This window comes from Giraffa tippelskirchi, chromosome 3 (assembly GCF_054371585.1).
Source record: "Giraffa tippelskirchi isolate mGirTip1 chromosome 3, T2T-mGirTip1v1.2.pri, whole genome shotgun sequence".
Lineage (NCBI taxonomy): Eukaryota > Metazoa > Chordata > Mammalia > Artiodactyla > Giraffidae > Giraffa > Giraffa tippelskirchi.
In genome coordinates this window covers 19,183,115-19,209,099 of record NC_137277.1, presented here as the reverse complement: position 1 = coordinate 19,209,099, position 25,985 = coordinate 19,183,115, and the positions used below count along the sequence as shown (strand labels likewise).

The window sequence follows — 25,985 nt, the reverse complement described above, 5'->3', positions numbered from 1 at the left end:
CTCTCTCCCTCTCTCCAAAGGGCAGTCACACATTTGCCTGTCCTTGATGCTCTCTGAAGGATGGAGAAACCCATTACTGAAGAGTTACTCTCAGAGAATTCTTGGTTGTTTGGATTCCTACCAAGCCACCATCTCTTGTCACAGTCACTGGTTCCCATCAGGGAGTCGCCAGTGGGTGGTCTTGCTTCCCTCGTATAGCTTTGCACTCGAGAAAAAAGCAGAAAGTTTTTACCAACTTGTGGAGCAGTTGGTCCCAACCACTGTTCATCCAGCACTGGCCAATCAAACACCAACGCTGAAGAGTGAGAGGAGTCAGGGAGTGTTCAGAAGAAACCAGAAAACTTGTCTGACGTGTGTGGTTGTTGCTGTTCAGTCGCTCAGTCGTCTTCGACTCTTTGCGACTCCATGGACTGAAGCACACCAGGCTTCCCTGTCCTTCACTATCTCCTGGGGTTTGCTCAAACTCATATCCATTGAGCCGATGATGCCATCCAACCATCTCATCCTCTGTTGCCCCCTTCTCCTCTTGCCTTCAATCTTTCCAAGCAGCAGGGTCTTTTCCAATAAGCTGGCTCTTCTCATCAGGTGGCCAAAGTATTGGAGCTTCAGCTTCAGCATCAGTCCTTCCAATGAATATTCTGATGTGTGTCTGCACCTTTAATTTCATGATTAGATTCTCTTCAACGGATTTATTAACTATTATTAAAGAAATTAAAATTCTCATATCAAAAGAGATTTTCTTCTATTGACTTTAGAAATTGGATAATGTTGCTGCCTGATGTCAAGCATCAGCTTCCTGTTGAAAATTGGGCCATGCTGCTGCTAAGTCGTGTCAGTCGTGTCCGACTCTGTGCGACCCACAGACGGCAGCCCACCAGGCTCCTCCGTCCCTGGGATTCTCCAGGCAAGAATACTGGAGTGGGTTGCCATGTCCTCCTCCAGTGCATGAAAGTGAAAAGTGAAAGTGAAGTCGCTCAGTCGTGTCTGACTCTTCGCGACCCCATGGGCTGCAGCCTACCAGGCTCCTCCGTCCATGGGGTTTCCCAGGCAAGAGTGCTGGAGTGGGGTGCCATTGCCTTCTCCAACTGTTCCATTAAAACTTCCTCTGTGTTCCTTTCAAGCTGTGCTGTTAAGTGCTAGTAGAATACCTAAGTCCTTATGGGGTCCAAGTCCAGGAGATCTTTCCAAACAGAAAGGAATGAGAAGTGGATATAGGCGAGAAATCACATTGCATGTGCATGCATAAGGAAGAGTCAGTGATTTGGGATTGCTAGAGCACGGATTCTGTGGCACGGGGTACGATGAGATTGTAGAGACATGCGGGGGCCAGAGCACAGGAACCCTGAAGGCATACAAAGGGTTTTGAATTAATTTTGTCAGTGATAGGAAGTCATTGATAGATTTTAAATCAGAAGTAACAAGGTTGAATTTCTATGTGTGCAGTTCCTTAGGGGATGGACTTTGAGAGCTACTAGAGGCTCTAATTCAACTGGGAGATGTTGACAGCCTGAACAAAGGCAATGGTGGCTGGAAGGCAAAGCATGCACAGGTGTAAGAGAATCTACATGTGAAGTGAAATCAACAGGATCAGGTAATGATTGGTTCTGCAGAGTAAAGATGTTATTTTCAAGGATGTGTCCCAGGTATGTAGCATGAGTGAATGGGTAGGTTGTGGTGTTGCCAACTAAAGTACATGATTCAGAATGCAGGCAGAGGAGCCAGCCTAATCTGAGGTTTCCCCTTCAGGTATTTTGAGTCTGAGGAACCTGTATGTGGCAAAGGGCAGTTGACAGCAGAATATGAACCATGAAGCTCCCAGTGCAGGGGTGGGGAATGTTGGTCTGGTGCCAGAATGCCAGGATGCAAATCTCAGTGTCATCAGTGGAGTGGTTGGTTTCCATGAGGTGGTGCCCCAGTGACAAATGATCCTCAAATCCCAGTGGCTTACAACAGCCAACTTTCATAACCTCACTGACAGAGATGAAGGTTATGGGCTGGCTTTGGCTTTGCTCTATGTCTTTCTCATTCTGGAACCCGAGGTAATGGTGGAATCCCCATCTCAGCCTCGAGCAGAAGGAAAATAGCAATGACAGAGCCACGTGATGACTCTCAATCTTCTGCAGCAACAGGGCACCCAGCAGGGAACATTCTATTGGCTGGAGCAGGTCATATGCACAAGACTGAAGTCAATGGGGAGGGGCCACACACTGCTTCCACAAGAGTACAGCACACGGCGATGGTCAGGGAGCCATATTCATCTACAGGAGAGGAAAAAAAAATTGGGACCCAACCATATGATTATGGGGGCTTCCCTGGTGGCTCAGTTGGTAAAGAGTCTGCCTCCAATGCGGGAAACCTGGGTTCAATCCCTGTGTTGGGAAGATCCCCTGGAGAAAGAAATGGCTACTCACTCCAATATTCTGGCCTGGAGAATTCCGTGGAATATACAGTAGTCCAGGGGGTTGCAGAGTCGAACACAACTGAGCCACTTTCACTTTCATATAATAATGGGCTTCCCTGGTGGCTCAGAGGGTAAAGAATCCACCTGCAATGTGGGAGACCTGGGTTCGATCTCTGGGTTGGGAAGATCTGCTGGAGGAGAGCATGGTAACCCACTCCAGTATTCTTGCCTGGAGAATCCCCATGGACAGGAACCTGGCGGGCTACAGTCCACGGGGTTGCAGAGAGTCAGACACAACTGAGCGACTAAGCACAGCACACATATGATCTGTGATGACCACTAATGGGCTGTAAACCTTGGGGGACTGACTCAACTTCTCTGTTTTGCTAACCTTATCTGTAAGACAGGAATAGAAGTACTACCTCTCCAGATTATTAAGAGAATTATTAATTAATAATTTAATTTGTCCATGTAAAGCACTTAGAACAGTGCCCAAATGACTTCCCTTATGGTCCAGTGGCTAAGACTCCGAGCTCCCAGTGCAGGGGGCCTGGGTTCAATCCCTGATCGAGGAACTAGATCCCACATGCCACAGCTAAGATCTGGCACAGCCAATAAATAAACAAATATTTAAAAAAGAGAGAAAGAGATAGAAAGAACAGTGCCTGACAGAGAGTAAATGCTGTTTAAATGTAGGTGGATGGAAGGAAGAGGGAAGGCAGGGTTACTGTTTAATGGGTAGCAGTTCAGTTTGGAAAGATGAAAAAGCTCTGGAGACAGTGGCAATGGTTGCACAACAGTGTGAAAGTACTTAATGCCACAGAATTGTACACCTGAAAATGGTTTAAAATTTATGTTGGGGGCATTTTACCACAATTTAACCAAATGTAGGTAAATGGGATCATCTGGGGAAGGTAAGAAGAAGGAGAAAACGGAAGTGGACAGAACGAGAAAATCTTGGAACTAGGAATGCAGGCAAAAGCAGTGAGAAAGGGAAATTAAGTCTGCATGGGAAACAGAGAAGGAACATTCTAGACAGACAAGAAAACCAAGAGAGAGGTTGATGTCCTCTGAAGCCACAGGAATTGAGTTAGCAGCGGGTGTTGGAATGCCTGGGGTGTCTGCTTTGCTTGGCTTTGAACCTGAACCTTCCCTTTGGCACCTTGATTTTGGTGGGTCTGCTTTCTTCCGCCAGCTCCTGATGATGTCATTTCTGGTTACTGCCCACACCGGGCCCAGACAGCCTCAGAGCCAAACCCTGGCCAGGACTCTCCTCCAAGCTCCCTCCCTCCTCTCTGTCCAGCCAGGCCTATTTTGTCCATTGGTGACATCTTGGTGAGACAAATCCCTTGTAATTAAAAAGACACAGAATTGAGGACACTTTTTCTCATGTCATTTTTATTACTGTTGGTGTATACTGTTGCACCGTGAAAAACAAAAACCTCCAAACATTGAATTTAAAAATTAGGGATGGTTAGATTTATGGTCAAGTTTCCTTTATTAACAAAGGAGTTCACTTTTTGTTTACGGAACTTTGTCTATTTGATAAGCCACAGGTTAGGGAAACTGAAAGCTAAAATTTTTCAGTGGGAAATGAAGACAATACAGTTGCAAGGAAGACAAGACTTTTTTTTTTTTAAATATCCATTATATTTGCACCCCTAAGTTTTGAAGAACCAAGAGATATCTTGGTTTAGAGGATTTCTGTTTTTTTGTTGTTTCTAGATCCTGTCTGGCTGATGATCACATGAGTATCAGAGGACTACATACAGACATGTGATTCTTAGCTCTTCCAGGAAAAAAGACCTAGAAACTCTGCTCTTTTTTTTTTTTCTTTTTATTGATTTTATTTCTCGAAGAATTTTCTTACTAAGTGAATTGATCTTACACAGTTAACTTGATGTAATCTAAAGAAAATAGATGAAGTATACTTTAGAAAAAATTACACATGCTCTAACCAGCCATCTCACTTGGCAATCATTTTCCACAGAGTCTGTCCTTTCACGATAGGGAGGTGGGTTTTTTGTTTTTGTATTTTTTTTACACATGAATGATTACATCTGCATACAAGAACTCAAACTCTTGCTGACCTCCCTCTGCAACACCAGCTGGTGTTGGGGGACAAAGCACTGAGGCAGGCAGGGGCCTCTCTCACGGTGTAGTAGCCCCAGGTTGCTGGGCCAACAGTCCTGGGGGGGGTGGTGGTTGGGCAGTCCACACACATAAATGTGGCAGCTCCTCCTGTCATAACAGCATTTGTGGAATGCACACTTCGGAGGGCCTCAGATGCATCCCATGGAGAAAGTAGGACATTTTCTTGGTCCTTTTGCAGCCAGAGTTCTTTGAAAGCACAAGACCCTGCAGCCAGAGAAAGAAACCACGCCAGGGTCCCACATTTCTAGGCCCTTACCCAGTAAACGGCCCTAGGAGGCTGCTGCATCCTCAGAACACAGGGACCCTCTCCAGCCCTCACTTCAATAATGTGAGCATCTGGATAGTTTTTCCATCCAGAAATTACAGATTTAAAAGGAATAGCTGTTCCAGTGATCTGGGATCCGGCTCAACAATCCCAGGTATGTCCCTGAATTGATTTTGAAGAAGCAGGTGCTGTCCTGGGTCCCTTCTCACCCACCTAGTCAAGCCAGCATCAAAGGCCTGTGTGGGGACCAAGCTGCTCTCTTGACTGTCTGCTTCCAGCCAGTGCTCATGAACTTGCCCACGGAGCCAGTCAATTTGGATCCATGGATGGCTTCTGATTTGTAGCAGCTACGTTTCTGTCTTCAGACTTCTTCACACTGATTTTCCCTGGGGTTTTGGGACAACTGAGGTCCCCCAAAGCCTCAGAACTAAACCCAGAAAGGAGAGGTGGTCTAGGGTGTGTGTGTGTGTGTGTGTGTTGGGGGCATCTGCTTTTGTGACTCACCAGCTGGTCTCAAGGCTCCTCTCTCATCAGGCCAGGTGTCCAGAACTGGAGGAGGTCTGGCCACTGTGGGAGGAAGGTGGTGAGAAGGAGGCGTGGGTGGCAGTTTAGACCCGAAGAAACAGTGTCCCTGGAGCTATTCTCCGAATTCACTTGGGTCAGATCTGGCCACTATATGATTGACTCCATGAGAATCGTGGGAAGCGAAGGCCCTGGGGAAGGGGCTGCTAAAGACAGAGTAATGCTGGACAAAACTTTCTAGAAACTTCAAGGCTCCCAGGAATCCTGGGCAGCTTTCTATCCAGGAATCACTGTGAGGTGTGGAGAGGCTGCCCTGGGAGAGTGGGAGAAGGTTAAGGTGGGATTGGGGTGGGGGGTCATTGGTAGGGGGCTCAGTCCTCAGTCTTTTTTTTTTTTTTCTCCCTGGAGAATCTCACTCTGAACTTGGAGAGGCGGCAGAGTCCCCATCCTCGGGGTCCTGCCCGTGGGGGGAGATGGGCTGACCCCCCTTCACGCGCTTCCACTTCATCCTTCGGTTCTGGAACCACACTTTGACCTGATGAAGGAAGCAGAGGAGCCCAGTCATTTCAGGGTAGGTATGACCACCTCACCAATACTGACGCTCAAGGTACCTGGGGTGCAGCTCCAGGGAGCCCAGCTCAAAACTCTGCTTGCCTGTCCCCATGCCTCCAAAGGCTCCAAGTATTGAGACCAAAGGGAAGACTCATCAATTTGCTCAAAGACCTGTCTCATGTCTCCAGATGAAGAAAACCTCACAGACAGAAGAACTGGTACTAAATGTCACTTTGCATTGGCCCCACCCCCTTCACAAGCCCCACCCCTCTTGTGTGGCCACCCCTCCCTCAAGCTTCTATTACCCAAGGATCTGGGAACACAGAACCACCAGCCTCTCCCTTAGGCACATTTGGAAAGCATTTTTCAGCTTAGCTCTGGTCTGGGCATTTTCTCATCTGAGCTTCAGGGTGGGGTTATGACCCAGTTTTTCAAATGGAGACCAGAGAGGTTAGGAGAAGATGTGATCCAGAGGTCCCAGGGCTATGAAGAGGTAGAAGCAAGATTTGAATCTAAATCCTCTGATTCTAAATCCAGCACTCCAGCAGGTCGCTTTCTCAACTGAAAGCTGCTATCAACTATTCTTATATTTTATTCCACATCAGAGCATGAGTATGGGTGGAATGCTCCGAAGAAAAGGCCAAAACAAAGGGCAAGGAAGTTTTTCTCAGAGTGTGCCCAGGAATCAGCTGCATGTCCAAATCACCTGTAGAACCTATTAGAAATGCTGCTGCTGCTGCTAAGTCGCTTCAGTCGTGTCCAACTCTGTGCGACCCCATAGATGGCAGCCCACCAGGCTCCCCCGTCCCTGGGATTCTCCAGGCAAAAACACTGGAGTGGGTTGCCATCTCCTTCTCCAATACTAGAAATGCAGATTCCCTCTATTACTCTTATTACTGCACTATCACACTGTGGAACCCTGAAATCTGCATTTTAAACAAGGGCCTGGGTGATTCCACTGCACATGCATGTTTGGGGATAAGCAGAGCAGAGGTTTCAACCCTGGCTGCATGTGAGAATCACCTGGAGGACTTTTTATTTTTTTTAATATTTATTTATTTGGCTGCACCAGTCTTAGTTGCCTCATGTGAGCTCTAGTTCCCTGACCAGAAACTGAACCTAGCTACCTGCATTGGGAACAGAAGTCTTAACCACTGGACCACCAGGGAAGTCCCAACCTGGGGGACCTTTGAAGAATTCTGGTGCCTGGACTCCACCCCAGACCAGTGAAAACAATCTAGGGGTGAGCTCCGTACATTGGCCTTGTTAGAATCTCCGCAGGTGATTGTCAGGTACAACCAGAATGTCTAGATTGGGCGGAGGGAGAGGAGGAAGGAGAAGGTTCCAGAAGAAGGGGGCAGGGAAGGGGGGGATGAGAGAGCACAGGAAGGGAGGGATGGCCAGAAGAGGAGGGGTTCCTCCATGTCGCACCTGCCGCTCGGAGAGGTCCAGGTTTACCGCGATCTCATATCTGCGGAGCCGGGTCAGGTAGTTGTGATGAGCAAACTCAGCCTCGAGCTCCCGCAGCTGCTCCTTGGTGAAGGCCGTCCGCTCCTTGCGGGCCTTGCTGGCGCCCTCTGGCTTCGCTCGATTCTCCTGGTTGTCTGGGGAGAGAGGACCCCAAACAGGAAGACATGAACCGCAGGGACCTTGGCTCCCTTTCTTTTGTCTTCAAGCAGAGGCGCAGCCTTTCCCTGTCGCTTTTAGTTTTAAAGGATGCTGAGAAAGATCCCACCCCCTTTATCATTCCTTCTAATGTCTTAAACCTCAGAGAAATGGAACGAATTTAGGATCCCAACCTCAAGTGCTCTGCCCCTCAAACAACTATTTTTAACTTCCAGAGCACAAGAAGCTGCCCTTGGCTGCTAAATGACCTCTGCCCCCTGAGCCACCCTCAACTTGACATTGGTAGTGGCCGTAAGCTTGTGGGGCAAGAAGCTTTAAAACTGAGGTTCTCTGTCCTCAGGGAGATCAGCCCCATCTAGGAACTCATTATGAATGCAAATCCTTGGGCATTACCACACACACACCTGCTGAATGAAGAACTCTGGGAGTAGGACCCAGTGATCTGTTTTAACAAGGCTTCCGCTGATTCAGACACAGGGTCAGGGTTACAAAGCACTGCTCTAAGACCTGGCTTCTCAAAGGGTGGTCTGGTGGCAGCAGCAGCAGAGCCTGGGTGCTGACCAGACTTGCAAGATCTCCTGCTGCCCACCTCCCACCCTCAGATCTACTGAGTCAGAATCTGCATTTTAGCACTATCCCCTTAGGAGTTAGGGCTTCCCTTGTGGCTCAGACGGTAAAGACAGCCTGCAATGCAGGAGACCCAGGTTCGCTCCCTGGATGGGGAAGATCCCCTGGAGAAGGGCATGGCAACCCACTCCAGTATTCTTGCCTGGAGAATGCCATGGACAGAGGAGCCTGGCAGGCTACAGTTCATGAGGTTGCAAAGAGTCCGGCACATGACTGAACGACTAACACTATCACTCACCTTAGGAGTTGTATGCACATGTAAATTGAGAGATGCTGCTTTAAGTTTCTTCCTGGCTTCCAAGACCTACCAGGTGCTACCTTTGACACCAGGAGGGGCCCAGTCTGGAAAGTTCATTTATGAAAGAGGCTCTGAGTTAGACATAGCAGGGGCTCAATCACAGCTGCTAACAGGGGTGCAGGGACCAGGCACTTTAGGTGTATCAGCCACTTAATATTCACAGTAATTCAGCCAGGTGAGTTCTAGGACGAAACCCATTTTACAGACCAGAAAACTAAGCACAGAGAAGTGAAGTAAATTGTTCACTTGGCCAGTGAGTGGAGGGGCTGGAATCCACTCAGGCAGTTTGACTCTCACACTGTTCTAATGAAATACATGTAGGAGGGCTTTACAAACTGTTAAGTGCTGTATACATAGAAGGGACTGTATCGTGACTTCCTGAGCAGGGTAAGAGGCGTGGTGGGTGGAGAGGCGTACAGGAAGGAGGCCAACACACCCACACAATGAACTACCAACGCGTGCCACGTGGCTGGGAAAGGGCTCCAGGAAGCACGTTTTACGCAGGGCTCTAAAAATTATAAGTCTTTCAACTCACTGTCCTTCCAGACTGGGAAGCTGGCCAACCCGCCAGATAGCCAAGCGGGGTCGGGATACAGAGGCCCCTCGTCCACTCCGCGTTCCGTTGGGAACTTCGGCCTGCCGGTTCTTTCTAGTGCTTTCCACGCAGTCCCTTGTATTTCAGTCGGCGAGTGCCCCGCCGGGAGCCCGGGAGAAGGGCGGGGAGAGGCGGCTCAGGCGCGGGGAGGCGCGCGGGACAGAGATGGGGGCGCCTCCCATCCCGGCCCGGCGTCCTGGGGAAGCGGAGAAAGCAGAGGAGGGCCGCCCTCGGGGGTCCCCACAGCCCCGATTCCTGGACTCCCTGCAACCCCGATGCCCGGCTGTCCGCGCCGGGTCCGGGTGGGCCGCCCACAGGGCGCGCCCGGGGGCCGGGAAGGAAGGGGGCGAGTTCTCCGGCCGGGCTGCTTGCCCGGGCCTCTCCGGAAGCCTAGCGGGGGCTGGAGGGAAAGGATGCGCTGCCCGGCCGGGGTCCCCCAGGAGTCCTTAGCCTTGGCCGTCGCGACCCAGGGAGGGAAGGGCGGTCACGGTCACGCCGCGGAGGGACGCCGCTCCCGGAGCACGTCCCCGCCCGCGCGTCCGGAGGGAGGCCGCGAAGCCTGGCGCGGTTCCCATCCGCTCCTGCCCAGAGGTCTCAGTGTTTCCCAGTCCTTTCCTTTCACAGCAGCGGGTGTGTCAAACCAGAGGACTTGCGCCGAGGTTTGCATCCTGGATCTTCTTGCTGGAGCCTCTCAGGAAGTCGCTTAACCTTTCTGGGCTTCAGCCTCCCCCAGAAATCTACCTCCCAGCGTTATTGGGAAGCCTGGACAAGCTGCTGTAGGTGGAAAATGCTTTTAAAACTTCAAAGCACTGGAACGAATATATAGTGTTCTTCTGATTCTTCAGTTCCTTGAGCTGCCATCTGAGGGCCTGGGGTAATAGCAGCTGTCACTTCTTAAAGTCTTCCCTGTGCTAAGATGCAGTCACTGGCTTTAATCGTCCACACATAACACCGGAAGGAGTAGGCAGTATTATTATCCCTTTATCTTTATCATGTGGATTTGTGTGATAATTTGATTAATAGCTCTCTCTCCCCAGGGATGTAACTGCTTTTCTCACTTGCTACTGAACCTGGCACATAGGAGGTACTTGCTAAATGTTTGCTAAATCCTGCTCAGTATACAGAGGCAGAAGCAACCTCAGAGAGGCCCAGGAACTTGGCCGGGCAGCTTTGGGGCAGCGGAACTGAGATTTGAATCCAGATCCAGCTGATCAGAGCCGTGGCCATCATCAGCCCTGGTGTCAGGTTCTCCATCTTGTGTCTGGCTGGCTGGGGGCTGGACCTGGACTATGGCAGCTCTGTGCATCTCCACCTCCAGGGATCCCAGAAGCCTTGTCCTGGGTTGATGCTCACACCCCACCCTCTCCTTCTCCCAGGCCTGCTTAGGTGTGCATAGGTGCCCTATGGACACCTCCCACCCAGTAATACCCACCCTACACACACATACAGAGTCCTGCACATAATCCTTCTTAGAGAGAAGAGGGGAGATCGGGAGATGAGCCCTTTGTAGCTGGTCTTGGACTGGTTAGGGGGACAACAACCAGGGCAACCTCTCCGTATCCACTCTCCTCTCTCATCTCTTACTATCCTGATTTGGGCACTGGAGCCTCAGGAGAGGCTGGGAACCCAGTGTCTGAACCCATATGTGAAGTTCAAGGCAACATTTGGCTAAACAGGATGGCACCAGGAGGACCTTTGTCCCTCATCAGCTTCCCACAGGCGTAAGAACCCTTTAGAAATGTTAGAAATGACAAAAGGGCCAGAAGTATATCAAGTTAGCTCTCGCACCCTCTGTGATCAAAAGGCTGCTTCGAAGGTAAAATGAGATGGGAAACGTGTGTTAACACAGCACAGTGCGTGACATTCAGCTGAGACTCCTTTGAAAGAACCACCAGAAGAGGTTCTACTGGGGATGAAGTTGGAGAGGTAGCACAGGCAGAGGTAAAACACGATGCTTCTCGGGGTACCACGTCTCAAGAACTGTGCGAAAGGACGCCTTTTCAACGTCTGGCCTTGTAACTGTTTTCCCTTCTCCCAGTACTTTTGCATATCTGTACTTGAATCTGTGTCACTATTGCTTCCAGGCACAGTAACTAGAATTGATCTGCGTGAGGATCCACATCAGTCCTCCTGGTCCTGATTCTTCCTCGGGGCCAAAGACTGCCTCTTCCACGACAGCAGAGGGAGGAGGCTGGCGTTCAGCAGGCTGCCTCTGTGTCTGTGGAGGAGCCACGTGGCCCCGCCCCATCCTCTGCACACCCTCAGAGGGAGCAGGGCCATGATGGAATGATCCAGAGTGCCCAGAGAAATGCAAACAGGATGTGTGTGTGTGATATTGCGGTTTCCACCATGAGCTTTTACATCATCCAAGGTAAATTATTTCATAAATAGCTGTCACGTTTGGCAGGCCTTCTTAAAGTCAGCAGACAGCTTTATCAGGACTAGAGGGAGGCTCAGACAGACTTTGGGGAATGTGCCTTTTTTGGAGTCCTGCATTCCTACTCCCCAACTCTCACAGCCATTTAACATAAATTTCTATCCAAGACCAGATAGATGGTCACATGCCCCATGTTCAAATAGCACACTGCAGTTGACAATTGACAATGGGTTTCTTTCCCCCAGAGATAAACTTCTGTTGTGCTTTCCTCTGTACTATAGAATCTTAGAATAGCAGACCTAGAAGGGGACTTAGAGATGATCTGATGTGGCCTTTTTACCTTACAGGTTAAGGTAAGAAACTTGCCTAAAGACATATAGCAAGTTAGTGGCAGAAGTGAGCTGAGAACCCAGATTTCCTTGAGAGGAAGCTATTTCCTTGCTATTTAGCTGCTTCCTATTAGATCCTCTTAATTATTCTGTGAGGTAGGTAAGGTACACATTAGACCAAAGAACAAATGAGGAAATTGAGACCCAGAGCCTAAATGGCTTGCCCAAAGTCCCCTGGGACCCATCCAGGCTAGGTCACCCTAGCCTGTGGGGACAGGGCTGTGGGGACAATGAGTATGGAGATGTGGTTACTCCAAGGATGGCAATCTGAATCTGGGTCCAGGTCGGCCTCCCAGGGACTTCCATAGGTGAGACCTTGGCAAATCCTCTGAAAATGGTGCCTGTAGTTTCCTGGGCTACAGACCAGACCTTTAATGTGCTCATTAGCTGTTGTTTTTGCTTTTTTTTAAATTTGACCACACTGTGCAGCATGTGGGATCTTAGTTCCCTGACCAGGGATTGAACCCACGTCTCCTGCATTGGAAGCGTGGAGTCTTAACCACTGGACCACCAGGGAAATCCCCTGCTCATTAGTTTTGATACTTTCAGCTTCAGAGGGAGGAGTGAAAGCCCTCAAAATAGACAAGACCTGGATGGACCCATTCCCCAGGTGCATTTGCATCCAGACCTCTCTGGCTTCCTTGGACTGGCCAGCCTCTCTCTCTGGGCCCTGCCTCACCTCAATGTCTAGACTCTTTCTCTCTCCCATGGGGGCCTGAAGAGACATGGTAGGGCTCCCAGCCTCTTTGAGGAGCCCAGCAGCAGGCCTGGGGAATTTAGGCTACGTTCTCTGCAATGGGAATGCCTAGGGCTAGAGTTGTGTTTGCTGAGAGTCCCAGGTTGGGGGGGTGGGCAGGCAGTGAGGGTGGGCTCTGATGAGGGAGAATGGAATGGGCTGAGTGAGGAGATGGGGTGTGGGGACCATGGAGGATTGCAGCAGAGAATTGGAGGGGGGAGAGGCAGTGGAAATGAGACGTAGGAGCTGCAGTGAGCTTCTGAGATGGTTGGGGAAGGCATGGGCAGCGCTGGGCTTTGTGTTTATAAGTTCCAGATGTTACCCTCAGCTGTCACCAAAGGAAGTGTAGGCTTCAGGACCGAGGCCCCACTGCTCACACGGTTCCTTCATCATTGAATTCAAGGAAAATGGGAAAACATGAAATAGAAAAGGCTGGAGTGGGGGTGGGAGCTGGGAGAGGCCAGGGCAGCCTGATTCAGTGGGCAGAGTGGGCATTGAGGAAGCTGGCTCTAGGGGTCTCCAGGGGCCTCGAGTCTTGCCCCTCAGAGGTGGATGTGGATTTGCGATCACTGGGCGTGATACTCAAGAGTCATGCTCATGACCCAGGTGACACTTATTGAGGTTGTCCATTTATTTTGTTATCATGTCCTTTCCTTCTTTGTCTGTCAAACACCCTGCTTCTTTAGGGATTCATTCCCAAAACAGTCTCCACTTTTTCTTCTCTCTTTGTGGGAAAAAGATAAGAATGCCAGGATTGGGACTTCCCTGGTGGTCTAGTGGTTAACACTTTACCTCCCAATGTAAGAGATGCAGGTTTGATCCCTGGTCGGGGCACTAGGGTCCCACATGCCTTGTGACCAAAAGACCAAAACATAAAACCGAAGCAATATCGTGACAAATTCAATAAAGACTTTACACAACGGTCCACATAAACAAACAAACAAACAAACAAAACTTAAAAAAGAATGCAGGATCTCCTTGTGGCCAGAAGCAACACCTTATAGGAATGGAAAAGCTCTAGTGGCCAACAGACCCTGGACCCCAGGCTAGGGCGGCTCTGAGGTCCTGCCAAAGGGGTTTATAACTGGAGCATTTGTGCCACTGCTAGAATCTTGTCCCTGTTTCCTCTGTTTATGGGCCGAATCGTGTCCCCTCTATCAATTAATATGTTGAAATTCTAACCCTCAGTACCTCCGAATGCGACTGGTTTGAGATAGGGTCTTTCAAGAGGTGATAAAGTTAAAATGAGGCTGTTAAGTACTTTCACAGAAGTGAAAGTGGCTCAGTCATGTCCGACTCTTTGTGACCACATGTTCTATACAGTCCATGGGGTTCTCCAGGCCAGAACACTGGAGTGGGTAGCTGTTCCCTTCTCCAGGAAGGCTGTTAGCGTGAGCCCTAATCCAGTCTGACTTGTGTCTTCATAAGAAGAGATGAGGACACAGAGAATGACCACGAACAGAATGACCAAGTACGGACATGACAAGAAGGTGGCCGTTTGCCAGCCAAAGAGAGAAGCCTCCGGAGAAACCGAACCTGCCAACATCTTGACCTTTGACTTCCAGGTTCCAGAACTGTGGGAAAATAAATGTCTGTTGTTTAAGCTACCCAGTCTATGGTAGTTATTATGGCAGTCCAAGCGAGCCAAGATGCCCCCCACCTAACTCCCTACAGCTGTGCTTACCACTGAGGAGAGAGAGGGAGCAAGGCCATGCTGGGTACAAAGCTGACGCAAGACCATAGGGACCTCCCTGCAGATTAGAAAAAGGCGTGCTTTCCTCTAGACTGGCGAGCACAGCCACTTGTTCACGCAGCAGTTGGGCCCTCTAACTGCCCAGCCAGGAGCCCCCCCTAAGTGCCTGACCATGGTAGGTCCCCTTTACTGCTCAGCCATAGCAGCTCCCCTTGCTGGACCCAACCCCAGTGCCCTGCAGGGGATTCCTGTGAGTCAGCCCAGCCTGCATGTGGATGTTTACACATCTTTCTGACCCCAGCACTCACCCTGACCTTGCGCTGGTTTTATGATTGAAGTCTGGTTCTCTGCACACTGTTTCATGAGTGAGACTATGAAAGTCCTGATGCATTTTACAGAAGCACATCACACATGGTGAAAACCCCATGCCAGGCGGTGGAGCCACTCTCAGAAAGTGAGAAAATGAATGAGTGAATGCCAGATTACAGTAGAGGCTATTGGCCAGACACACAGCTTCTGTGTACAAATGTTACAGTAGGTACTAGTGATACTGCACAGGTGAATCAGATAGCATTCCAGCCATCTAGACACTTCTGTTTTAAGGAAAAAGGCCGCTGTAGGCATCTATAACTCTGGATATAAGCCAACTGTGGTTTGATGCTAAAATGGAGTTGTCAACAGGGCATTCTCTATTGGAGAGCGGAGTGTTTGGAGAGAGGGGTCACAAAAGGATTCTTGGACACTCAACAAACCAGGAAGAGAAGGAAATTACCTCAACGTAATAAAGGCCATATATGAAAAGCCTGTAGCTAATATACTCAGTGCTGAAAAACTAAAATAGTTTTCTCTAACATCAGGAACTAGACAAGGATGCCCATTCTTACTATTTCCATTTGATATAATGCTGGAAGTCCTAGCCAGAGCAATCAGACCAGAAAAAGAAGTTAAGAGGCATCTAAGTCAGAAAGGAAGAAATAAAATGATCTCTCTTTGTAGATAGTATAATCTTGCATGTGGAAAACCCCAAAGATTCCACAAAAGGCTTTAAGAAGTAATACATTCAGCAAGGTTGCAGGATACAGAATCAACATGCACAAGTCAGTTGTGTTTCTATAATGAACAATAAACAATCCAAAAGGGAAATTAAGAAAATAATCCCATTTACAATGCCATCAAAAAGAATAAAATACTTAGGAATAAATTTAACTAAGGAGGCAAAAGACTTGTACAATGAAAATGACAAAACATTGCTAAAAGAAATTAAAGACACAAATGAAAAGAAACACATCCTGTGTTCATGGATTTTGAAAGGCAATATTGTTAAAATGTCCATACTACACAAAATGATCTACAAACTCAATGCAATCTCTATAAAAATCCCAATGGCATTTTTTGCAAGAGTAGAAAAAAATCATCCTAAAATTCTTAGGAAATCTGAAAGAACCCTGAATAGTCAAAACAGTCTTGAGAAAGAAAAACAAAGCTGTAGACTTCCTGCTTCCTGATTTTAAAACACATTACAAAGCAACAATAATCAAAACAGTGTGCTACCGGCATAAGAGCAGACACATGCATCAATGGAACAGAATAGAGAGCCCAGTAAGCCTTCACATAAATGATCAAATGATCTTCAGTAAAGGTGCCAAGGCTACACAATGGGGAAGGAACAATCTTAAACAAACGGTGCTGGGAAAACAGGATCTCCACAAGCAAAAAGATAAAGTTGGATCTTTTCTGTACACCACACATAAAAATTAACTCAAAATACATTAAAGGCCTAAAAATGCAAGACCTAAAACTAAAAAACTCCTGGAAGAAAACATGGAGAGAATGCATTTGGCAATGATTTCTTGGATATGATACCAAAAGTATGGTCGACAAAAGCATTCCATAGGGAAAACAGTATAGTGCTTCCTCAAAAGATCAAAACAGTTACCATATGACCCAACAGTTCTACTTCTGGGTATATATCCGAAAGAATTCACAGCAGGATCTTAAAGAGATTTGCACATCCATGTCCACTGCAGAATCATTCATAATAATCAAGAGGTTGAAGCAACCCAAGTGTCCATTACAGATGAATGAATAAAGAAAATGTGCATGTACACACAGCAGAATATTATTCAGCCTTTAAAAAAATAAATAAATTCTGTCATATGCTACAACACAGATGAGGCTTGAAGACATTGAGCTAAGTAAACTAAACTGATCATGAAAAGACAGATACTGCTTGATTCCACATATATGAGGTATCTGAAGTAATCAAATTCTTAGAAACAGAAAGTAGAAGGCTGGTTGCCAGGGCCTGGGGTGGGGGGTGCGGGGAAGAGGGTAAAAGGAACTGTTTTTCAATGGATGTAGAATTTCATTGTATAAGATGAAAAAGTTCTAGAGATCTGTTGCACAAATATATATATATATATATATATATATATAGTTAATGCTACTGAACTGCACACTTAAAAGTGGTTATGATGGTCAAGCTTACATGATGTGTTTTTGATCACAATAAAGAAAAAACAGATTCCAAATATTAGATGTTTGATGGTAAGAAACCTCAGGAGAGCTCCTTTATGAAGTTACAAACTGTATTTATAAAATCAGCCGCAGGTTCTAGTGATACTGTCATTTGAAACTTCTAAACTGTAACTTGCACTGAAACGATGCCATGTACAAGTGGAATCATGAAGGAAGGATGGACGAGAGAAGGATCCTTGGAGTAGATGGCTTTCAAGCTGGATGTTAAAATAAGGCAGAAGAGTGTGGGAAGAGAAGGGTGTTGAGGCAAGGGGAAGCACTGAACAAATTGGGGTGGTGGGGAGAAAAAGCAAGATGCCTTTGCAAGGCAACTAAATTGGCTTGGTGGCTTGTTGAGTGGAGATAGAAGTGGGAGGGGTGGGCTGTAGAGGGAAATCAGGTGGGAAAGAGGCCACTTTGTGGAGGGTTTTTCAACCTCAGGGGAAATTGAGAGTATGTGTAGCTGGGCAGGGGCAGGGCAGGTGGACATCAGATCTTACAGGGGAGAAAACAGGGAAGGAGGAGCCCTGGGAGGCACACATGTCAGAGCTTCAGGAGCATGAGGTGGAGGACAAAGCAAGTCTGATGAAGACAGAATGAGTATGTGTGAGCATCAGCCAGCAGCAGGGATTCCAGGCACGGAGGCCCTCCCAGGCGGCTGATCAGATTCACCTGTTGCCGCCGGGCTGATCACACGCGACCTTCCCTTGAACTCTGTCAGGAAATCACCGTGAAATCCTTCATTCCCATAAATTAAAGACGACCATGGTAGCCATGACAGATTGGGGGGCAAACAGGAGTGGCAGCTGTCCTTGCCAGCAGGGGTCTTTAACGCCCACTGGACCCCCGGAGCGGGAGTGGTTAGGGCAAGTTAACAACACAGCCAACTCCTAAATCAGCTTTGTGCTGTGAACCAACAGAAAGTTTCAGAGTGGGGTCCAGGGAGCCCTGCTTTCCTGACCATTTCCTTGAGCAAATCAGCTCCACTTCCAGTGATGGCAAGTGATGGGAAAGCAGCTGGGACTGGCAGAGCTTTGAAGGAGACTGGGGAGCAGAGAACGTTCCTTTCAAAACGAACTTTCAGTAACTTTCTGTTACTAGACCCTTCCTGGCCAGGCCAGCCAGCATGGGACATGTTTACCAGGCACGACTCACTCCCTCCCCCAGCTTCTCTGGTGGATCCCTGAGTTTCAGGCTCCTAATTGATGGCAACTGGATTTCAGGACCAACAATGATTTTGAGAAGTTTCCACATTTTATACCACAGGCTCAGGAATTTCTGAGACAGCATATTTGAAATGTTCAATTCCACTGTCCCCCCAAACAAAGGGCTATTTGTCAGTTCTATGTTCTGGAGACTAGTTCTGTAAAGACAGGCCTGATACCATTCATAGCCACTATTTATCAAACTCACATGCCAGGCACAGGGTTCATCTCACGGATCACAGCGTTTAACCTTCACAGGGACTCTATGTGGAGGGTGATACTGTTATAGTCCCATTTTACAGTTGGGGAGACAGAGGCTCGGAGAAATTAAGAACTTTCCCAACGTCAAGCAGTGGGAAGCGGCAGTGCTGACCCATGACCTGTCTGCCTGATTGTGAAACACAATAGAAAACACATTTCTGATCAGTGCTGGTTAACCTTCCAGCGATGGCCTAGCAGGGGCCGCCAGGGTGAGACACTCATGTTGAGTACAACATGCAAGGGGTGCCAAAAACCACAGTAATGAAGAGAAAGAATATTTTAATGCAATGTTTAAAAAAATAAAAATTCTTACAAAAAGTCCACGATGAACAGGATGTCAAAGTGTAAAATAGTCCAACCAGTGGATCAGGATTGATAGGGTGGGTGGGGGTTCTTTGTTTTGTTTTTCAACATTTATTCTGGCTGTGCCAGGTCTTAGTTGGGACATGCAGGATCCAGTTCCCTGACCAGAGATCGAACCCCGGCCCCTTGCATTGGGAGTGTGGCGTCTTAGCCACTGGACCACCAGGGAAGTCCCAGGGTGGTGATTCTTTGTGGATTTGTCTCTTGTGATCTGAATTCCAGACTCCTGGAGTTGTGAGCCCTGCCCATCACTTTCCCTTTCCTTTAGGTTCTTACAAAGCTGATCTTTCCTGCCTCTTTAATTAAATCCCAAAGGACGATGCAAGCCACTGGGGGATAAAGATTTCCATGTTGACCAGAGAGGGTCTGGAACCCCAGAGAATGAATGAGAGTCAGCTAGCTGTGCCCTGCCTTGTGTGACTGCGGCTGCCAATGCTGCTTCTGAGAGGACCTCGAGGGAGAGCTCAGGGCCCCTCCTGGGTGGGAACCTCTCCTGACCAGAAGTTGACCTTATGAGAACTGTGCCCTGGGGTGGCCAGCTGCTTGGCACGTGAGCAGCACCATCCACGGGCTACTCATCAAAAGGAAAGATGGTGAATTTGGGTACAGCTGAAACATGGAATGACCTTGTCTATGCCTGGCCCTTGGCTTTGTCCATGCCTTCGCAGTACCCTTGGCTCAGCTCCCTGGAAAGTGGCTGGATGCAGCCTAGGTGGGTGTGGGCAGAGATGGAGGAGTTACAGTGGCAGGCGTTGTAGAGGGGCAAGCTCTTCAAATAGGCGCAGAGCCAAGGAGCTGAGAGTTCCTTGGAGAGGAGAAGCAGAAAGTGTCCCATTCTCGGCACATCTCCAGCCAGGCCTAGGAACAGTTCAGGGTTTAACCAGCTGAGGACTTAAAGAGCCCTTCTATTCATAGCATCCAAGAGGGCTATGTTTTGTTTTGCTTTGTTTTTAAATCACGGAAACTATTATTTTATTTTACTTATTGGTCTTGAAGCATAGCACTTGGGATCTTAGTTTCCTGACCAGGTATCGAACCCTTGCCCCCTGCAGGGGAAGCACAGGGTCTTAACCACTGGACCACTAGGGACTGTGGTTTCTATCATCCACTGTGAGCACACATTCTTCGAGCATGGAGACCAGATATTTCAAAATGAGGACTGTGTTTGAGATCTACTGAAGGGTGTGGGATTTGGGGTCTAAAGTCTGGGATTTGAGCTTTCTTCTAGGGTGACCAACTGTCCTGGGGACACTGGACTTTCAATGCTAAAACCAGGAAAGTGCTGGGTACATTGGGATGAGTGGGTCACTCTCTTTTAACTCCGTGCTAGCAGAGCTCCTCTCAAGCTTTTCAGTCTCTTCTTTTCCATGGGTAAAGAATCAAGGAACTGATAATACCTGATGGAGCAAACTCGAACCTGTGCGACTCAGAACTATCGTGTGTTTCTTACAGCACCTTGAACCCCCTCAGTCATAGCACATCCACTGCCAGTGGCATCTACTGGCCTCCTCTCCCTCTCAGTTTGAACTGTTTAGGGACGAGACCACCTTATTCATCCCTGCAGCCCCAGGACCTCTGCCAAAACTCGGCAAACAGAAGATGCTCGGGAAATCTGGGCTACTTTGAAAGCGCTTCGTAAACTAAAGCAGAGAGTGTTCTCTTTGGTTGGTCTTCTCATTTGCTGCCTGCCCCTCGTTAGCCCCATGAAAACTCTTCTGTAGGTTCAGACAGATAGATGTACCCTGAGGGCAGCCGTTAGGAAGACACAGTCGGGCAGTGGGTGCAAGAGGCAAGGGCACTGTCTTGTTCTGGTCAAGATAGAGACGGGGAACCAGACAAAAGGTGAATGGGTGGTGAGAGAAGCTGGGAGGTCCCACGGGGAGATGAAGAAACAACAGTCCCCACTACCAGGAGGAGATAGACATTAACTGGGGTCTGAACAAGCAGGTCAGCTCCATCCTCTGGCCTCTGAGACTCCACCAGTGCTTACCCTCTGCTGCTTGCCTCTCTGACTCTCCCCAAGATTGGTGACTCCTCAGGAGGGTTCCTCTGAGGAGTGGCCTTTGGGAGATCACCCAGACCTTAGCAGATTGTGCTGCCCCTCGGCCTATGCACACAGCCCAGCAGGGCAGTGCATTCCTCACGGGCAGTCTGCCCCAAACCTTAGCGTTTGCCTCTTGCATCCCTGCCCTATGTCTGTTTTGCTGCCTCTAGACTCCCAGAGACACAGAGTCCTGGTTCTGTTTGACTGCCCAGGGTCCCAGCCTTGGTCCTAGCCCTCTGAGCCTTGGAGAGTAAGCTAACTCTCCTGGGGAGTAAGCCCTGGGGCTCTAGAGGCCATTTGGAACTGGCTGGGGCATACTGGGGAGAAGTGTAACCCAGATGCGGTCCAGTTCAGAAAAGCCCCCTCTAGCCTTTGCCAACCTGTACCTGGAGGTTCCATCCCACCTGCCCTCCAAATCTTTGTGGATCCTGTTTCATTCTCTTTCCACCACATCCTTCCTGGAACCCAGGAGAGGTGAGGAGACAGACATAGCCCCCATCACCAGAGAATCCTAGAATTCTGAGCAGAAATAGCCCCAAAGGTAACTGGTTTAAGTCTCCTGCTTTTGGGGAGGTTAGATCATATTATCCCCCATTCACACCCAGGCTACCAAAGCTCAGAGAGGGCAAGCAACTTCCTCAAGGTCACACAGTAAAGGAACAGTCAGCTGTTCCTCAGCCACCTACCTGAATTCTCCTTTTTCCGTCTGGTTGACTTCTTATCCGTCTCGTTGGCAGTGCTCCCAAGGACCTCATAGTCCTCACCTGGGCCTCCCGTGGTGTCCACCAGGCCTGGGCTGCTGGCTCCTATCTCCTTGGAGCCCCCCACGGGGCCTGGGTTGAGCCTACGCCGGGCCTCCGAGACAGGGAAGTGCCAGTCGGGGGGCTGTGGGAAGGCAGGGTGCTGCTCAGTGAAGCCTCGCTCCTCCCGGGGCAGGCTGTGTGGGGTGGCCGCCAGGCAGGAGGCTGAGAAGTCGGGGTACGCAGCTGTTGCTGTCGCTGGGAAGTCTGGTTTCTGGTGGAAGGAGAATGGGGTTGGCGGGTAGTGGGGGAGCCCTGAGGCCCCAGTGCCTTCCGTGTGGGGGTTTCGAAGGCAGCCCCAGACAGGGGCCGGGGGGTGGGGGCCCCTCATGCAGCTGCTGGCCGCTGGATCCATCTGCTGTCTGCTGCCCGCCTCAATCCTTTCAAAGGTTGGATTCTTACACTTTTATATTCAAATTGTCAAAAATGCAAAAAAAAAAAAAATTTTTTTTTTTAACAGGAGAGCAAAAGTGTTCAATAGAAAACTTGCCCCAGGAACCAAAACAAAAACCAAAACGAAAGTTCCTCCTCAGAGTACGCACACGTGTGAGTGGCCACACATACGTGTGCCCACACCTATGATGGATTTGACTCCTGGCTTCCTGTTCCCCCTGACCCACCAGCCTGCCTAGTGGGGTCCCCTATACGTGTATTTGTCGCCGATGACACTAAACATTTTCACTGTCCCAGCCCAGACGCACCGGCTGACGAGGGCTTGTCCTGGAGCCTGCAGCAAATGCCTGCAAAGAGCTAGTCCAGGGCTGCTGAGACACACTTTTAAATCCTGCGGTGGGGAGAGAGTGACAAATTTCTGAAGTGAAATGTGAGAGAGGAGAGGGAGGGGTTAACCAGCACACACACGATCCCCTCCAACCAAAACCCGAGCAGGCAACTATTAATCATCAGAAACCTTATATGCACATCTAATGGGATTTGCAGATGGAGTCTTTTAAAGAAACATTGTCTGTATTTTTTTTTAAGGAAAGAGACCAGCACACACACATTTTCTTTAATGTGCCTCCTATAACACTATGAAGTTATTTTATTGCACTGTTAACAAAATTCCCCAAGTCTTGGATTTGAAAAAACCTTAAGTCAGATCCAGAAACCATCAAGTGCCAGATTCCAGGGAGTGAAGCGAGGAATAAGTGCAAGAGACAAGTTTGCTGATTGCATTTGATTTAAAAGCCCTTCTACTGCTGCTTGCAAAAAGGAGGGTGGATTAAATCTTTTTTTGCAAGTCTCAGTGGCCCACTACAGTCTGTAATAGAAAGAGAGACACACTCCAGAAAAAAAATTATTTCTCCCGGCCCACAGTGACATTCTCACTTTCTCAGTAACTTAAAAAAACAATCAGATTCTTCCTTCCGCTCTTTAACCCCCAACTTACATGTCAATTAGCCACACTCTTGGCTAGTGGGGTTTCAAGTCATTTTTCTCCAAGGCAAAGGAAAGACACTTAGGTAGGTTCCTTGAAGTTTCTCCAGGCTTCCCCCACCTGCTCTCTGGCCCTGTAACCTTCGCCCACCTGCTTTGTCTTCCCCACCCCCAGGGGCCAAGTTTTCCATGGAGTCTGTGCATGGAAATAGGAATCAGGAGCTTCTCGTTCCCCAAAGAGTTCTCTCTCTCTTTTTAAAAATATTTATTTACTTGGCTGCACCGAATCTTAGCTGCAGCACGGGAGATCTTCGATTTTCATTGCAGCACATGGGATCTAGTTCCTTGACCAGGGATTGAACCCCGGGGCCCCTGCATTGGGAGCGTTGGAGTCTTAGCCACTGGACCACCAGGGAAGTCCCCAAAGGGTTCTCTTTGGCAAACAGTCTCATGGTCTAAGAGCTTCCCTGGTGGCTCAGAGGGTAAAGAATCCGCCTGCAATGAAAGCAGGAGACCAGGGTTCCATCCCCAGGTTGGGAAGATCCCCTGGAGAAGGAAATGGCAACCCACTCCAGTTTTCTTGCCTGGAGAATTCCATGGACAGAGGAGCCTGGCAGGCTAAAGTCCATGGGGTCACAAAGAGTAGGACACAACTGAGGGACTTTCACTTTCTCATGGTCTTACAGGCTGGTGCCCATCCCAGGAGGATCCATTGCCATTTCAACTGGCCAGTCTACTCAGTCCCCATGGCCTGCTGGTCTCTCTGGAGGGTTAATATAATTTCTTGGAGAATGACATTCCAAGCACATAGGGTCAGAGCTCCTTGCCCACTGAATGAATTATTTATATGGTCTAGTGCAGCAGGATTGCGGCTGAAATGGGAATGGACGGTAAGAACAGTGTATATGCTGGCTGGTTCCAAAGATGCCCAAGGTTCCCCGAGGAGGGGCCATGGGTCTCAGATCTGAAGTCTGAAGCCTGGAGGCGGCACACGTGCTGTTAATTAAACAGACATCTCATCTTCCAGAACAGGCAGCCAGGGTGTTGCAGGCTGGTGGAGGAGATGGGGTCAAAGCCACAAACCAGACTGCCTTCTCCACTTTGTCCAGGACTTAACCCATTGCATGTACATCTCTCCTCTGAACCTTACAACCCTCCTATTTTGGGTAAAGACAGAATTACACTCCACATTTATACACATGAAGAAACAGAGGCTCAGACCGATTATGTAAGCTGCTCGGAATCACACAACTAAGAAATAGCAGAAGCAGGTATCGCCCTCAGGTGGCCGGCTGTCCAGTCTGGAGTACTCTGATGCCGAGGAAGGGGCACAGACTTTGGGGTTAGACAGTTCAAAGTTCAAATCCGAAATCCGCCACTTCCCAGCTGTGTGCCCTGGGACAAGTCACTTCATCTCTCCGAGCTTCCATTTCCCCTAACCTGGGATGGTCCTTACAGCTTCCACTCAGCCACTGATCTTAGCGCCTCCACCACGTTTCCCAGTGGATGCTACAAAAGCTCACTGAAGCAAGTGCTTTTATAATGCTTCTCCATCTTTTATAGGAGGAAGCACAGAGAGACTACGTAACCTGTACCAGGTCACACAGCTGGGAAGTGGAGGATCCAGGATTTAAACCCAGGCAGCCTGGCCCCACTGCCTCAGAATGCCTGCCCCACAGACGTTGGAGAATTTGAAATGAAATTGTTTATGCAAAGTGCGTAGTAGGTAATGGATAAAAGTGGCTCCCTTCCCAGTCCATCTTGTTTTCCTGTACCTGGATGATTCCAAATGGGACTGGGGAGGTGGGCACTGAGGGAAATCCACAGAGAACAGCCTATGGAGGTCCCTCGAGGGGCTGCAGGCTGTGGGGGCTCTGGAAGGAATCCACAGGAGGCTGGGGGGGAGAGGAACCTTCCCGGGGTCTGGCCCGCAGGCTGTAACCGGACTCCAGCTCTGTCCTCCCCATCTGGCCAGAGACCCCATCCCAGGGAGGCCCAGGGCCTGGCCCTTTGCCCCTGGAAGGGTGGGTCCTGGGTCGTGGAGGGGGGCTGAGAGGTCAGGAGGGGTTCGGGGAGGGGTGCAGGGGCCCTCTGCACTGAGAAGACAGGGCCCTGGCACCCTGGTGCCCCCACAGCTGCCGGCGTCTGTCAGCCTCCCGCGGGGCGCGGCCGGGGGCCTGCTGGCCTCTCCATCTTCCTGACAGGCTCCTCTTCTGAGGCCGGGAAAGAACAACAACGGTCCTCTCCTCATGGGGACCCATTTGTTAGATGAAGGCCGGGCACCGGCACCTTTAACCTCCTCAAAGTCAGCGTGTCCCCGCCAAGGCCCCAAGGCCCGCAAGACAGAGATGGATGGACGTGGCTGTTTGTGGAAAAAAGCCCTGAGCGGCCAAGGGGAGCAGGGTTTCCAGGAAGGGAGGGGACCCCGTTTCTGGTTGTTGAGGGAGTTGGAGAAGGAAGAGGAAAAGCCTGCGTGAGGAGGAGGGTCCCTGAGGAGGACGGTGGGCTTGGCCACACCTGAGCCATCCCAAGGAACTTTCGGAATTTCCCCCATTGTGCTCAGCACGTGGGCGAGTCCTTGGCTTCCGCAGACCTGCTTCGGAATCCCCCACCGCTCCCCCACCCCCCGACCTGTGCCTGCAACTGCCTGGGTGTCATTGGAGAACCTGGGCCTGGAGGCAGATTCGCGAGTTCAACGTGTGGCCTTGTCTTTCTTCTGCTATGTGGCTTTAGGCATGACACATCCCTTTTCTGGGCCTCAGTTTTCTTGCTGTTGAAGCAGAGATGACAGTATTCACCTCGTGTGGCTGTTAAGAGGATCCACGATCTGATGTCTGTGAAAAGAGCTGGCTGACCATAAAGGGCGATGCATGTGGGGAATTAGTATATCTCCCCCTTCCTTACTCTGCTGGACTACAGGGCAGGTCACGGCTCCACAGAGGATGAAGACAGCACATCCAGCTGCCCCCTAACTCCCATACCTTCTTCTGTGGTAACATAACAGAGGGTCAAGGTCATGGCCTTGGGAATCAGGAGAGTGTGGGTTCATACTTGGCTCTGCCACTAATAAACTGAATGGCTTTGGGTAACTCAGTTTATCGCTTGAGGCTCATTTTTTTTTTTAATCTTTTTTTGGCTGTGCCACGCAGCCGGTAGGATCTTAGTTCCCTGACCAGGGATTGA

General features: G+C 49.3%; 1 protein-coding gene across 2 annotated transcripts; it reads right to left on the bottom strand.

Annotated features, from left to right (window-relative positions):
* Positions 1–3,782: 3,782 nt before the first annotated feature.
* Positions 3,783–21,807, bottom strand: MEOX1 (mesenchyme homeobox 1). Of its 2 annotated transcripts, XM_081576141.1 has the most exons (4): positions 21,312–21,807; positions 7,326–7,498; positions 5,759–5,877; positions 3,783–5,387 (listed from the first exon to the last, which is right to left on the bottom strand). In XM_081576141.1, exons 1-4 carry the CDS (start codon positions 21,778–21,780, stop codon positions 5,351–5,353), a joined length of 798 nt encoding a protein of 265 aa, XP_081432267.1. In that variant the 5' UTR covers positions 21,781–21,807; the 3' UTR covers positions 3,783–5,350. The 2 variants fall into 2 exon arrangements, with proteins under 2 accessions (XP_081432267.1, XP_081432268.1); XM_081576142.1 differs by lacking the exon at positions 3,783–5,387 and having other exon boundaries at positions 5,755–5,877.
* Between the last annotated feature and the right edge of the window lie 4,178 nt (positions 21,808–25,985).

What these genes read in the sequence shown, in the direction of transcription:
- MEOX1 (XM_081576141.1), bottom strand. Translation starts at nt 21,780, where the DNA reads ATGGATCCAGCGGCCAGCAGCTGCATGAGGGGCCCCCACCCCCCGGCC. An exon ending in TGGACCTCTCCGAGCGGCAG is followed by an intron (nt 5,878 to 7,325) that starts GTGCGACATGGA and finishes TTCCTTCATCAG; the next exon opens with GTCAAAGTGTGGTTCCAGAA. An exon ending in GCCGCCTCTCCAAGTTCAGA is followed by an intron (nt 5,388 to 5,758) that starts GTGAGATTCTCC and finishes TTCCTCCCACAG; the next exon opens with TGGCCAGACCTCCTCCAGTT.